Raw genomic sequence first — 15926 nt, forward strand, 5'->3', positions numbered from 1 at the left:
GTCAAGGCCCCAGGTGCAATGGGGAGTGTCGGTCATCAGTGTTTGTTTTTTTGCTTTGTTTTGCCTTGTTTTTTAAGGTTTATTTATTTATTTATTTGAAAGCAGAGTTACAGAAAGAGAGAGAAAGAGATCTTCCGTCCACTGGGTCACTCCCCAAATGGCCATAACAGCCAGAGCTGGGCCGATCTGAAGCCAGGACCCAGGAGCTTCTTCCAGGTCTCCCATGTGGGTGCAGGGGCCCAAGGACTTGGGCCATCTTCTACTGCTTTCCCAGGCCATAGCAGAGAGCAGGATCAGAAGAGGAGCAGCCGGGACTCGAACCAGAGCCCATATGGGATGCCGGCACTACAGGTGGCAGCTTTACCCACTATGCCACAGCGCCAGCCCCAGTCATTGGTGTTTTTAACGAACTGTGTACACTCAGCAACTCTGAAGGACTTGAGGAGACTGTCAGACTCTCGGTGAGCAGATGAGGTTAACCCTCAGACAGTTCTTTAGAACTGGTTCACAAGAAAGAGTGGCTTCTGAAATACACAGGAAGTATTTCAGGACTCATCATGTGCCTTTGTGTCTGATTAGTGAAAGGGAAGGTAGAGCAGAGTCAACATCACATCTTTAGAGACAGCAGTTTCTGAACTGTTTGGTTAAATCTCTTACCATTTCTCCTCCTCACTCGCTGAACTCGTTCAAACTTCACCTTAGGTAAACCACTTGGTCCTGGGCATGCACACTTACATATGACCTGCTGCTGTGCTGCCCGGAGTTTGGCTGAGTTGAGAGAGGACCTGGGAACCTGTAGGATTCAGCAGAGAGCTGGGGGTCCCAAGGGCAAAGCCCCCGCTCCCACACACTTGGACTCTCTCACCTTTATCCATCTTTTAACCTTTCTCTTGTATGTCATCACCAGCTAGCTATTAAAACTGATGGCATTTGAGGGGAGCTTCAAGAACCAGACTGAAGCCGAGTTTATTCCAGAAACCCACCACCTTTTCACTGCCAGCCTGTTGGCATTGCTGCCCCGTGTGCCCCACCCCACCCCTGTCTACCTTTTGAGAACACTTACAGTATGCGAAGGATCAGTAGAGGTTTTCAAGCCATATTATATGCAAAGAAACTCAAACCATAAGTACAACATGGGAATGTATTATCATTTTTAAAGGTTCCAGCTTCGGGGCCAGCACTATAGCACAGTGGGTTGAAGCCCTGGCTTCAAGCCGGTTCTAGTCCCAGCTGGTTCTAGTCCCAGCTGCTCCCCTTCCGATCCAGTTCTCTGCTTTGGCCTAGGAAAGCAATACAGGATGGCCCAAGCCATTGGGCCCCTGCACCCGCGTGGGAGACCAGGAAGAAGCTCCTGGCTTCTGGCTTCGGATTGGCACAGCTCTAGCTGTTGTGGTCATCTGGGGAGTGAACCAGCAGATGGAAGACCTTTCTCTCTGTCTCTACCTTTCTCTGTAACTCTGTCTTTCAAATAAATAAAATAAGTCTTTAAAAAAAGAAAAAATGATTCCAGCTTCTTACTGCCTGCCTTAGGAAAGTAAGTGTTGGTCTGATTTTCCAGGAGTTAGATTTAAAATCAATTATATCCAGCTAACATTCACTGCAGATTTTAGATTTTAGCTTCTGCATAGTGGCAGTTCTTTCAAATGAATTCTTAAATATTATTCATTACAAAATCGCATACGGCTCTTCCAGCCCACACAGGCAGCATTAGTGGATGTGGTCTTTGCCTTCTTACGGGTGGTGAACGCATTTCCTCATGGGTCCACTGTAGCTCTGTTCTTGTCACTTCTCCATATTGACATGGCAGGTGGGCGATCGTCTTCTCTGAGCCGAGCTCATCTCTGCTGCTCTAACAAGAACCGCTGGACCTCACCTGCTCTGCTGTCTCGTGGAGTGATGGTCAGCTCAAGTACAGTGCAGCCCTGCAAGGAACTTTAGAAGTCATCTCATTTAATGCCTACTTCACTGATGAGCTAGCTGAGGCCCGGAGGCGATCGGGGATTTATTGGAGGACCTCCATTGGTTAATGGCTGGAATTGGAGTTGCAGAAGACAGGGATGTTTCCTGAATCCTTGGGGTTAAATCAAATATTGGCAAAACAATTAGTGGACCACACCTCCCTTGGTAGTATTTTTTATGGAACCAAAAGTTTTCAAGTTACTTTTTAGTTTGTTTTACTACTTTTTGGAATACCATTAGCATACTGGGACATTGTCAATATTTATGAAGTCGTGAAAAATCACATTTAAATGTTATAGAATTTTTTTGAGATTATATTGTGTGTTTAATAGGGGATGTGGAAAGATGCAAGTTGTCTCTGTTTCTAAATACTGAAAAGTAATTGGTGCTTTTTTAATACTTGTTCAATCTAAATAGAGACCAGATGTGAAAAGTATTAGTTTTTTTGAAAATGTGTCTACTTTTTTATGTGTTGCCATGGCCAAGAGCATAGAACCAGGGTTACAATCTCTGTAGTAGAAGCGGTTTCTGATTTCAAGTGCAGAAAGTGTGAGTTCTGGGCGCCATTCCTGGGGGAAGCAGATTTTGAGTGTCCGTGGGTTCTGAAGCAGTGTGTCCTTGTAGTGTGGGCTGACACTACACAGCTGTCCCCAGCAAGTCATTGTTTTGCCTGAGCTTTCCTTGGGATACATAGGATTTAGGTGCCAGCATCTCTTGTTTGTCTCCATGCTGCGCTAGATTTGGTGTGTAGTAACCCTTGGTTATTAAACCCCTGATCACCATATACTTCCTTTCTGGGGTTGGAAAGATGTGCTGCATTCACCGGCAACTCCAAAATGATCTTGTATTTCCTAATAATTAGTGATTAATACCAGCTATCAGATCCAGTGATTAAAGTGTTAAAGCAAAAGCGGAGAAGATGGTAAACAGGTGAGCAAGTCGGGAGCTGTGGTGTATGGCTGGCATGTGAGTGAGTTGCAATGGCAGGCCCCTTGGGTGCCGTGTTACTCTCAAGTGAGACCTCTGCTGTGGAATCAGGCAGCTTTCCCAGAGCCTGTGGCCCGTGTGGCTGTGGGCGTGCGTGGGCTGGACGTGGAGCCAGAGGGGCGGGCCCTGAGCCTTGAGAAGGTTTGCACTCTGCTGTGCGGGATGTCAGCTTTCATTCAGCTTTTGAGGACGAAAAGACAAAGTGACCTGGTTGTTGTCTCCCAGGACAGCTCCTTATCATTTTTCTTCTGGCAAAAATTGAATTTTGTAGATAAAATACAAACATCTCCAAAATGCAGTTGATTTATTCCATCTGCTCTGCATTTGGTGTTTTGAAATGACAAAGGTGGCCATGTGATGATTATTTCTGTGTAGCCTCCAGATGGAAGAAAATCAGGTTAGTGTTGATTTGGTGAGCGGTGGTGTTGCCGGGGTGCCTTTCCGGGACAGGGTCCACTCGGGAACCAGCCATCCATTGATACGATGTTGGTTCTGCTGGAACTTCATATGAGACACTCCTTTCAATTCCACTGAGCTGGTTTTTGAGGCCACCGTATCAAGAAAATACAGGGTCCATTTAAATGTGTTGGTTCGTAATTGAGTCAGCTGCTAAATTTGAAATCATTTGTAGACTCCTATGTGAAAATTGCTTCATTCAGAAACTTTCCTGCCCTCCCCACATGAAAGGGGAGAGCAGTTGCCTGCTGCTGTGAGAATCAGTGAACAAGAAGGAAGAGGCCAGGTAGTGATGAAACCCACACTCAGCATCGTGGTTTAATGACTGGGTTATCTTAAGTCCCTGTGGGCAGAGTCACTGTGGGCGTGGGCTTTACTGAAGCATATTCCTTAGATTCCACGAAGGTGCTTCCTTCTTCACACGGACGCTTTCGTCACCTGCCAGCCACAGTCCTACAGGGGCACCAGCCTTTCGCTGCCTCTCCCAGCCTCTTGTGTAAGGAATGTTCTCCTGCTTCTCAAGCGTTAAAACCAGAACATAAACCTCACTTAATCCCAGCTGTTATGAATGAGTAATTGCTCACATTTAAAGAGAAGACTAACACGGCCATGAGTATCTGGTCCGCGTCCGAGTAGGAGGAGGGGCATCTCCCTTCTCCCCACCACTCGCCAAAGCCCTCCCCCAAGCTCCCTATTCTTTGATCGGGGAGGACTTCGTGGCCGGGCTCTGCCTGTGTTCCTCACAAGCTGGCTTCCGGGTTGGAATCTGGCTCTTGTCCTCGTGGGAGCGTTCACCTACACAGGTAGCATCTGTGTTTCTAGGTCAGTGCCCAGAGACCTGTGTCACCTTAATGGGGCTGCAGTCAGCTCCTGAGAACCTCACAAAGCACCAGAACGTCTGTGTCCCTGTCTTTTATGGGAGACAGTCACCATTGATGGCGTGGCTTCTGGGCAGTGTTCACTGAGCGGCCCGGCGAGGGGACCTGCCAGTTAGTCCTGTTAGCCTCTGTCTGTTCAGCTGCTGCCCCACAGAGTACTCAACCACATGGCCACGTGGCCTCTGCTTCGCGGCTCAGGCCCCAGGGCCAGCCCCAGGGCCAGCAGAGGGGAGGAAGGGAAGGGGGAACCCAGCCCTCAGCTGCTGAGTGCGTGGTCCCTCATGGAGTGCTCCTGGGGGCTGTCAGAGTGAACCATTGACACCTAACAGCTTTGTCACTCTTCCCTGCCTTAGGACGATCCCAGCCCTAGCTCTCCGGACGGGAACGAAGCCTCCACGACAACCAGCGCCTTCACCATCCAGGAGTATTTTGCCAAGCGGATGGCCGAGCTGAAGAACAAAGCACAGGTCACGGCTCCAGGGACTGATCTCTCAGAGACCCCCATGAAACGGAAGAAGCGAAAGAAAAGCAGCAGAGAGACAGCAGACAAAAATGGAGAGGAGCACCCCCAACCCAAGGCCAAGCGGCCAGAGAAGGGAAAGCCTGAGGGAGATGGGGACCGCGAGCCAGCGGCCAAGAAGAAGAAAAGAGCAGGAGGCCCCTCTGGGGATGAGGGTCCCGATGCTGCTGCCCTGGCTGCAGAGGGTTGGGTGCAGCCAGCTGGAGACCAGGACTGTACCCCAGAGCCCCAGAAAAGGAGAGGAAAGAAACAGCTGCAGCAGCCGGCAGAGGTACAGGAGCCGGTGGACCCTGCCCTGGATGAAGCCCCAGTGAACAGGAAGAAGAAGAAGAAGAAGAAAGGTTCCAGGTGAACTCTCCCAAGCCAGGGCCTTCCGACCGCTCAGCTGTCAGGGCGCTGCCGGGGCCAACGCCTTTGGCCTGCAGTCAGGGCAGAGCGAACCCCAGGCCATGTGGGGACATCTTTCAACATGCCCGCCGACCGCCGCGTCCCACCTGCTCTCCGCGGTTGCCCCAGACCCTCTTCCCAGGGGCACTTTTTAAAAAGGTTCCAAATCATGGCTTTCATAAACAAATAAATTTTTTTTTTAAACTCTGAGCCCTTCATGAGGGTGTTTTCATGTTCATACAAATACATCCAGTTGTGTGTGTGCACACACATTGACATCTCAATCTATGTTTGTGGTGGTTTCCTTCAGTAACAACGAATTGTGCTTCCTTGTGAAGGACTTAGGCTAATTAAAGGATTAAGAGGCAATAGTTTGGATTGAGATAGTTCCTTTTGTTCCATAGCCAACCATATATTTTTGCCAAGTAGGAATTACAGGACTACATTCCCGAATCAGAGGGCTTTTTGTTGTCTTGTGTTGTGTTGTTTGTGTTTTGATGGGGAAACTATTCAAATGGCTTCTCTTCCACTAAGCAGTGGCAGCCATGTGCGCTCAGCTCTTCTCCCCACGACCTCAGAGCCGAGAGGTGGACTGACGCTGGGGACATCTCCATCTTCCGTTCTCACATCAGCCTTTTCTTGCTTCCTGCACTGTCAGCAGTCAGATACAGTTGCACTGTGGGGTCCTGGGAAGCATTGGCCCGTGGTAGGCTTCGCCTTGGTTTGCACGATTCGGAGGTCTTCAGGAAGTTCAAAACGAAGCTGTCTTGAAATCCATCTCTAGATTGAGGCTGCCTGAAGAGCGTTCTTTAAGGAGTAGAAGCCATACAAACAGTCAGACACCTGTCCGCCCTGCTCCAAGTGCAGGCTGTCGCCTCCTTGTGTTTGTGCAGCCTTCCCCTGCCGCACGCTGGCCTGTCCCTTGTGCTCGTCACCCAGCTAACTGCGGGCAATCCATGGCCTCCCTAGGACACAGAACAGGTGCAGGCTGTAGAGGGCCCCAGGCCTTCCCCTGCCTCGTGTCCCCTCTGCCTTCTTAGCTCCCTTGATCTTCTCTTCCTCGCCCCCTCTCTGGCACTGCTGCTGTTTTCGCTCCAGCTTTCCTGTACCCTGCTCCCCCAGCTTGCTGGGGCGGTCTTGTCGCCCGCTGGCCTCCTCCTGACAGGCCTGTCAGGGAGCTGTGGGCGTGGCAGGGAAACCTGGGCCAGGTGCTGCTCTCCACTTGATTTATAGCTGGCTGCTGGTAACAGGAACTAAAACTCACCCACACTTTGGTGACCTTTTGCCCTTGATTTTAGCTCTCGAGGTCAGACATTAGATAGTAAGCATGGTCCCAAGTCTTGAAATTGAGAAGAAGTGTCAGGAATGAGTGGTTTTAGTCTCTAACAACCCTAATTGTCTAAATACACACACACAGTCTGCAGAGAAGATTCTTAGGAATTCAAGCTGAAGTTGTCACGCCCCTCCAAGGGTTTAGAATCCCAGGCTAATCATAAAGTCACTTTTCTTCACAGAGGTACCTGCCCACGTTACCTCTGCTTGTCTCGTCTTGTATGGGCAACTAGGGATCCAGGGCGAGTGGGGATATGGAAAACCTAAAGGGAGCTATCTTTTTGAAAATATATGCACACTGTTTGGTTTTTTCTGGCCTTTTCTTGTATTGACTTTAGCGACAAAAATGAGAACCCGGAGAAGACGCCAAATGGTGTGAGTTTGGGAGGCAGGTGTGGTGCACGTAGGGCGGAGTGAGGTGCAGGCTGGGGGGGGGGGGGGCAGGAGGAGAGGGTGGTGCCGGAGGGCAGTTGTAGTTCCTGGGAGGAGGGCTTCCACGGCAGGTGAACGTGCGACGTGGCCGGGCTGGAGGCAGGACTGGGGTGATGTGCGGCCCAGGAAGGCCTGTGCTCAGGGAGAGCAGACAGGGCGGCCATTCGCATTGAAGGAGACAGAGGCGCAACGGTCTTCAGAAATCCCCAGCTTCGATTTCCCCGCCTGTTTTTCTTTCAGACCACTTAGTTTCCTGCGTCTAAGTGGAATAAATACTCTGAAATGACATTTCCTAGGCCTGAGGCTGTTTAAATTGTTGGCATATGAACCCTCTTTCTTGGTTGAATTATTCCACTAGATAAAAATACAATGATTTTATAGTCTTCAACACTTGCCTTAGCATCCTTCAGTTTTAGGGGAAATGTAGGTTTCCAGAAAACGACTTGTCCTGGGAAGAGGTCCTACCGAGTGTGTGTGTCCTGAAGCAACCTTTTTTACCTTTTCTATTAAACGGGAATCATGAGTGAAGTCCAGTGGGCCTGGCCCTCGCCCAGGCACTTTAAGCCCGGCTCTCGCTGTGCTCAGCCCCGCAGGGAGGGAGGCAGCTGTTAGCATCTGTTCACTGCTTGCTTCCTCTGTAGAGTTCCGCTGCCCCCGACGCCCAGCCGCGCTCCCATCCCTTCTGGGCCTCAGCTGCCCGCCTTGCTCCTCTTCGTCTGTCCTCTGTCGAGCCCTCGCCTTGCATCCTATTTCCCCTGTCCTCAGCGACGCTCCCTGTGAACGTTTAAGTGAGGATGTATTTGAAGGCTGGCAAACTGCAAAGCGCTTTATAGTTACTCTGAATCTGTCTGCATGAGCCATGGAGAAAACACATCGGCGTGCAGACGCTGCACACCGAAAACTCTCGGTGGCCCTTCCTTTCCAACCTGCCCAAGATGTTGGTGAGAAATCGGGTAAGGCAGTCCTCTAAATCCTGTTTGCACGCCTGGGAAAAGCACACAGTTTCTTCTCATTTGTGGGAAATGCCGGTGCCTTTGAAAGCGGAAGGCTGAGTGAACACTGGTTTTCCAGCGCAATGCACACCTCCGCCTCTCTCCTTCACCTGTTCACTGACTGGCGGCTGCAGCAAGCCGAGACCTGCTTTCTCGAAAGAAACAGCATCAGAGCAATGTCCGGGCACAATCTCTCCGAGTGATCTCAGCGCTTGGCTCAGCAGGCACGACTATTTCGATTTGAGTAAGAACTTCCTCACCGCCTGCCACCCTGTTTATCTCCCAGGTTCTGCAGCCGCTGCAATTTGGAGCCTGTTGTGCTGGCGTGTGGGGCTGGGGAGGTCAGGTTGGGTGCTCCAGTGCGTGGTTCCGAGTGCTCGATTATTAATGAGCAAATTAGCCCCACGTCCTAACGATGTCTAAACTCCTATGCAATCTGTAAGTATATTCAAATGACGTGTACAAAGCACCCATGAAAGCAGTCAGGGAGAGGCCACAGAAGACGTCAGGCCGAGAAGGGTGAGTGGCAGTGGGGTGAGGAGCTGTGGCTGGTGCAGCTGCTCCACGAGCCGTTCCCTCCCACTGCACTGGAGCTGAATTTTTGGGTGAACCTGAAGCGAACTTCAAGGAAAGCGACAGTGAATCCTTCAGCAGAGGAGAGAGCTTTGTAATCAGTTATATCTGAAATGTTCTATTTGTATTTTCTATATCAGATGTGCTTAGAGAAAGATGAAATGCTGAAAACATTTATTAAGCATCGATTCGAGGCTACAGGCCAGTTCAAGACAGAGGAATGCAACCGTGTCTCCCATTCAAGTTCTGTCAACTTGTGTCATTTAGAATGGGCCACCATTTCCTGGAATAATCCCAGCATGATTTGCTCAGGACTAGCCTCTGTCCCGGCCGATGGCGTTCGCTCCTCGTTAGCGTTCGTGTCAATGTTGCTCATGTTGGGTGGGAATCTGGGACCTGAATCTCAGGGATGACTTTCTTTCTGCTGAAATCTCCCCGCTAGCGTTTCTGGCCTGGGCAACCTGATGTTCACTCTCCCACACACAGTGTGTTGGAAATGGCTTCTGTCTAAGCAGGGAGGTGTTCCCAGTTCCCCACCTGCTGTGGCAGGAAGAGGAGAGGGAACCTCGAGGTAGCCCCACTCCACCCACCAGCCAGCGACACCCTGAGCCTGGAGGGGACAGCTACAGAGATGTGATTATTTGTTAAAGAAATGGAGAACTACGGAAGGCAACCCCCAAGTGCAGTTTCCAAACCTGGAGGAAGTAGGTTGTGGGCAATCCGGGGGAACCGCAGCACTGTGGCTGACGGGAGCACCCTCATCTTCCTCACCCCCGCGAGGCCCCGCGGTGACCACTCCAGACCTACGCAGTCTTCCTCCCCCGCCGTCTGGGCTCCGTGAGACTCCCCTCCCGGGTCTCCTCTCCTGATTGCTGCTCGGTCTTCCCCCTTCTGCCATCAGTGCAGTGTGAGGCGGTGGCAGGAAGGCCTTGGAGGTCCTGAGCCCGGCTCTGCCCTCCCCTTCGGCTCTGAGCACTCCCACAGGTGCCGTTAGTGCTCCCAGGCTTCCACTTTATCTGCAGCTGACACCCCAAGGACCCATTCAGTGCGTCCTTTCCAGGCCACCTCTTGGGCCCCATCACTGCCTCGGGGACCCCACGCTCCATTTGCTCTGGCCCTCGTCGAGAGCCGTTTTCAGCCGTTCATCCTGGTGGAGTGCCCTCAGCATCCTCCAGGCAGGTGCTTGCCTGTGACGCCCCCCCTACACACACACACACACACACACACACACACACACGACCCCGTGCCTGGTCATCGCCGCCCTTGTCTCACGGAGCTGGCCTCCATTCCATCCTCTGTGCCTCAGTCCAGTTCACCGTAGTACTTCTCCCCTGGCTTGCAGGTGCCCGCCTTCCGTCTGTCCCTCAGGTATGTTACTGTGGCTCTCCACTCCCAGCTACTGGGTGTCCGTCCTCCACCCCCTGCCTCATGCCCTCAGTCCCTCCAGCCTTCCCTGAGCAGCTCTTCCTTTCTGAAATGTCAGCGTGCTCTCCACGCTCAGCCAAGTCCGCCCGCATTAATGCTGTGTTGATATACCGCTCCCCATTCAGACGTAGGGCTCCTGAAGGCAATGCTCATCTATATCCTGAGGGCACCCAGGATGATGCCTTGCGCTTAGTAGGACTCATATGCATAAGAAATGAACAGACCTCAGAGGGCGAGGGTATATCCCAGGGCGATGGGGTATGGCCAGGGTCGCACGAGGCCACAGCCCACCTTTGAAGTCCGTCTCCCAACCTCCGCGCTAGGGTCTTCCTGGAAACTGCCCAGACCACTGGGTCTCAAGAGACCCTTCCTAGGGCCTTGTTTGCGAGTCTTCCTTCCTCAAAGGACGGCCATAAGATTAAGCGAAGTGCAGACCCAGCACAGCACGCGACAGTGGGCACTCGGCACATCCTCTTCCCTCCTCGCTCTCGGGGGAAGAAACGCGAGGCCGGCACTGCGGGGGGGTCGTTAGGCTGCTCCGAGTGATGCCACCGTGTCTTACACAGTCTTCCAAACCCACGAAGCGCACAACACCGAGGGTGACTCCTACTCTAAACTACAGTCCCTGGGTGACCATGAGGCAATGCAGGTCTGAGTGGACAGTGAGAGAGAGAGACAGAGAGAAAGGTCTTCCTTTGCCGTTGGTTCACCCTCCAATGGCCGCCGCGGCCGGCGCGCTGCGCTGATCGGAAGGCAGGAGCCAGGTACTTCTCCTGGTCTCCCATGGGGTGCAGGGCCCGAGTACTTGGGCCATCCTCCACTGCACTCCCGGGCCATAGCAGAGGGCCGGCCTGGAAGAGGGACAACCGGCGCCCCGACCGGGACTAGAACCCGGTGTGCCGGCGCCGCAAGGTGGAGGATTAGCCTAGTGAGCCGCGGCGCTGGCCGGGGCCTGCCTCTTAATTTTGCTACAAACCTAGAACTCCTGTAAGGAGGTAAAGAGGGTAAAGAAAAAGCAAATGCTCTCCTGTGGAGTGGGGAGCGCAGGCATACTCAGGCAGGCCGACACCCACTCTCAGGTGCGGGGAGCCCGGCACTGCGGCCCCGGTGCTCTGTGGCACCATCGCCGGGGCTCCGGCAACTCTTCGCTCAGGACTGGCAGGCTCCAGGCTGAGAATCTGGAAGGTGTGGTCAGGTCACCCTGGAGACAGCAGAGTCCCGGGAGGACCTAGGGCTGGCCACCGGGGGCGGTAACCTGTGAGCAGGCCCTGGGGCAGGCTGAGGTGTGGTCCCGTTGACTCAGACTTCTCAGGTGACAGGCGTCAGGATCCTGCCCTTGCCTGGGACTCCTGGCAGCCCCGAGTGGAGCAAGTTGTTGCAATTTAGCCTGGAGGGATTACAAAATCCTGCTATGATGGGGCAAGGCACTGACACTGGGAGATGAACAAATGATGTGAACTGATCTGGAAGAGAGAGGACAAGAATATGCTAGATGTACGCGTATAAGCCAGTGGGCCTTCCAGGTAGAGGATCCTTCTAGATGTACGTCCCTGAGACAAGATGTGCCGCTCACCTCAACCCTGTAGCCGTATTTTTACATCAAGAGTTGCTGAGTGCTTTGACCAGTTCAAAAGGTGGCAGGGGGAATGTCCACCACACCAGGAAGTCTCCCCAGCCCTTTCTGATGCTAGGAAGTTTATAGATGCGATGTTTGAGTTTTGTTGTAATAATTGAATTTATTCTGCTGGACGGGTGAGTTAGTTCATGCAAACTATAGTTACTTCCCAAGTGGAAGAAGCGTACGAAGGCACCATCAGATGCGTTTAATCCCTGAGGCTCTGTGCTGGATGCTGGAAATGCAGAGATGACACAGCGGGGCCCCAGCCCTCAGAGGTCACCATCAGTTACCTGCGCCATGGAGACTGGAAGAGCAAAGCCGTTCGCTTCCTTTGGGTAGCCACAAGTTTATGTGACCAAATTCAGAAGGACACTGTCAAAAGATTTTGTGAGCCCATGAATGCTCCTGCGGAGTTGCTGGGCAGCAGAACCCCTGTGCGCGGATGCCTGGGTGTGGAAGTTCAGAGGCATCTTCAGGGATGACCTTGAACCCTTTTGCTGGAGCTGGGCTTACTAGGTTTTGAGTTTCGCTTCATGGACCCTGGATTCTAGAAATGTCACCAGATGGGTGCAGATGAAGGTGGTGATTCGGTGCAGAACCACACCAGACGGAAGGGAAGGGGCTGCAGGATGTCCTGTGGGCTCTGTCGGGGCTGGGCCTTCTCCTGCCCGGCCCCTGAGGGGCGCCCTGCTGCTAAGACCCCTCCATCACAACCTTGCAGGTCAGGGCGCAATGTGAGGCCTCAGCCCCTGCGTTCCCCAACCCTAGTGCTCAACCAGGGCAGTGGAAGGAGGTTATGGGAACAGCCGGGGAGGGTGGCTGCTCTGTGCGCCTTTTTATCAATTCCTAGAGACTGGCCTTTATTGACTGGGTGCTTTATAAGTATTTTTCCAATTTATTCTGAGATCCCTATGAGTAATTGAGAATACTCTTATTCTGGATGGGGGGGGGGCAGGAATGAGATTCTGCTTGATTAACATTTTCTCAAGGTTACACAGCTGGCAAGCAGCCAGGCCAGGAAGGGAACCCACGACTGCTTAACTCCAAAGCTCCCACTGTTCTCTGTGCACGACAGAGCTTCCCAGCTGTGCCCTGGGATCGCTGGGGCTGTGTCTGGGGAGAAAGCCCAATATACTCATCATGCAAGACTCAGCTCAGCAGCCCCCCAGACCCCGCACTGCCCTCAGTCAGGGTCAGGTGTCTCTTCTGTGCCAGTCTAGCACTAGCCGCATACCTCTTTCAAGACCTGTCACAGGAGAAGCTTTTTCCCACTGTGTCTCCAACACCTAGCAGTGCACATATCCCCTGATACCTGTTTAAAAAATACTGTTTGAAAAAATGATGCAATGAGTAAATGAGATGATTTCCTGGTTTTTATTTTTTTTTTAAGATTTTATTGCATTTGTTCGAAAGAATTAGGGAGAGAGAGAGAGAGATCTTCCATCCATTGGTTCACTCCTCAAATGGCCTCAGCAACAGGAAGTGGACCAGGCCAAAGCCAGGAGCTTCATCTGGGTCTCCCAATGGGTGCAGGGGCCCGAGCACTTGGGCCATCTTCCACTGCTTTCCCAGGTGCACTAGCAGGGAGCTGGATTAGAAGTGGAGCAGCCGGGACTTGAACCAGTGCCCATATGGGATGCCGGCATCACAGGCAGCAGCTTAACCTGTTATGCCACAACACCTACCCTGAAATGATCCTCTGATTCCCACATTTCTCTGTACTTTTAGGATCTTTCAAGGTAAGAAGCAAGCACCTGTAGCCCAAAGTAATCTGTATCTGCTACTCAAATCATATTTTTAAAGTGTAATTTATGAATAATAAAATTCACCAATGTGAAGTGTGCAGCTTGCTGAGCTTTGAGAAGCGTGTACAGTCGTGTAGTCATCACAACCGCTGTGACAGAACATTTCTATCAGTCAGCAATTCTCCTCGTGTCTCCTTGCAGTTAAATCTCTCCTGTTCTGCTCCCTTGTCAATCACTGGCCTGCTTTCTATCACTGGGGCTTTATCATGGCTAGAATCTCGTGTAAATGGTATCATACAACTTAACACAATGCTTTTGAAATTCAGCACTGCTATTGTATTTGTCAGTAGTCAGTTCATCTTTATTGCCAAGTAGATTCCACCGCATGGATGGAGCACAGTGTATCTGTTCATCAGTTGGTGAAAACTTTTGGGCTTTCTGAAGTTTTGTACTCTTGTGCATAAAGCTGCTATGAACACGCAAACGCGAGTCTTCTTTGGGTGTGGATTTTCATTTCTCCTGGGAGATACCAAGGAGTGGGAAGTTGAGTCATACAGGACGTGTTTGCTAAAGTTAGAGACTGTCCGTTTTCCAAAGGACACCACTTTCCATCCCATAAGAAGAGCAAGAAAGTTCTGTGTGTGCCACAATCCCTCACGTGATATTTTTAATCTCTTTAGTTTTGGCAGTTCTATAGTAATATCTCATTTTGGCTTTAATTTGCATTTTCCTCTGCTAACTAGTAGTGTTGAACGTCTTTTCCTATGTTATGGCCATTCTTAAATCTTCTTTTGTGAAGTTTCCAAATCTTGCTCACCCTTTCATTGCATTTTCCTCTTGAGTTATGATTGTCTACATAGAAAACCTCTAGAAATCTACAAAAAAAAAAAAAAAAACCTTCCATTGAACTAATAACTAAGTTTAGCAAGATCACAAAATCCAGAATTATTTTTAATACTTCTTTAATGAACTACTTGAAATACAAACTAAAAGCATAACACCATGTACAATCACTCAAAACATTACATCAAGATGGCAAACTGGAAAGCTCTAGATCCTTGTTCTCCAATGAAACATTAACTAAACAATTACAGATTGAGCAAAATGACTTTCAAGGAGTTCTGAAAACAGCCAAATGAAGACTTAATCAGGAAAGAGCCACACTCAAAATGGTAGTAAAGTTCATGATATTTTCATTTGTCCATGCCCTGTCGATTCAGGGAAACCAGGAGGAGCAGGCTCAATTCCTGGTTCCCTCCATTGTGCAAGAAAGACAAAATATGTAAATTGTTCACACCATTCTGTCTCACTTGTGGTCTTCGCAAGGAACTGGTATCTGTCTGATCTGACCCAAAACTCAGACAGGAAATGGCAGTGGGAAGCCACAGAAGGAAGTGGTGGGTGCTGTGGTGCCTGAAAACTGTGGCTCTGTGGACGACCAGGGGCAAGAGATTATAGGCAGAGGAATACAACAGAACATGTAAGCACCTACGAAGAAGGTAGGATGAGAGTCTGGAAAATGAGGACACTTGGAGTAGCTGGAGTACACTGGAGGAAGCGCACCTAAACACAGGCCAGAGAAGATGGTTTGCAGAAGAGATCTGTGAAGCCCTTAAGCCTTTCCCCTGGACTGACCTCTGGATTCAGGAGCTCGATAATTTGTAAAGCTTTCCGTGCCAGTGTAAAGACTGTAGAAGGTGGCTTTTTAGGAAAAATAAACTTAAAAATTTTTTTCAACAAAAGATCTCAAGGCATACAAAGAAACAGAGAAGTATGGCTCATTCAAAAGAACAAAATAAACCCCCAGAAACTGTGACTGAAGAAACACATAACACACTTACTAGGCAAAGATTTTAAAATGACTGTGTTAATATGCTCAAAAGGCTAAAGGAAAATATGGTCAAAGAACAAAAGGAAATAGGGAAAAACTATGAACAAAATAAGAAGGTAGACAGGAGATAGAGATTCCTAAAACTAAGAGCCAAACAGAAACTCTGGAGCTGAAAATACAATCAGTGATTTGAAAAATTCACTAGAGGGGTTTAGCTGCAGACTCAACTAGAAAAAAAAAAAAAAAAGAATCAGTGAGCATAAACACCATCATTTGAAATCTTCAAATGTGGGAGCAAAAAGGAAAAAAGAATGAAGAAAAATGAACAGGAGCCTAAAGGACTTATGAGACGAACAAGTGGCCCCAATATACACATTATGGGAGTTCCAAGAGAAGAGACAAAAGAACAGAGAGATTATTTGAAGAAATCATGGCTGAAAAACTTCACAAGTTTGAAGAAAAATGAGAGTAATTAAAAGTGAAGTTAAAAGAAATTTATTTTTGTGCAAAATGTTTTGAAATCCATGCCATTTTATCATACTGCACATTTTCCTTGAACTTTCTGAAAACTTCTTATACATAGGAATACAAGTTAAAGATGCTAAAAACTCTCCAAGTAGAATAAATCCAAAGAGACTCACACCAAGACACATTATAATCAGACTTACCAGTCAAAGACAGAGACAATCTTAAAAACAGGAGGAAAACAATGACATCATGTGCAAAGAATCCCCAATAAAACTACAAGTGGATTTATTAACAGAACCCTTACAGGCCAGAAGGCACTGGAA

The 15926-nt window shown here is 49.9% G+C and overlaps 1 protein-coding gene across 10 annotated transcripts in view; it reads left to right on the forward strand.

Annotated features, from left to right (window-relative positions):
- The window catches only part of PINX1 (PIN2 (TERF1) interacting telomerase inhibitor 1), a 93976-nt gene extending 88579 nt beyond the window's left edge, over positions 1-5397 (forward strand). For 9 of the 10 annotated variants that reach the window (XR_016229897.1, XM_089327203.1, XM_089327206.1 and 6 more), the window contains one exon: positions 4634-5397. Coding sequence is in view for 8 of the 10 variants with exons in the window: in XM_089327203.1 (XP_089183329.1) it covers positions 4634-5152 (519 nt within the window). In the remaining 2 variants the exon portion in view is untranslated. The remainder of the gene's footprint in view (positions 1-4633) is intronic. The other variant, XM_089327211.1, reaches the window with a different exon arrangement.
- Positions 5398-15926: the final 10529 nt, after the last annotated feature.

Source organism: Oryctolagus cuniculus, chromosome 2 (assembly GCF_051225735.1).
Source record: "Oryctolagus cuniculus isolate XC-2025 breed Fujian yellow rabbit chromosome 2, ASM5122573v1, whole genome shotgun sequence".
Taxonomy (NCBI): Eukaryota; Metazoa; Chordata; class Mammalia; order Lagomorpha; family Leporidae; genus Oryctolagus; species Oryctolagus cuniculus.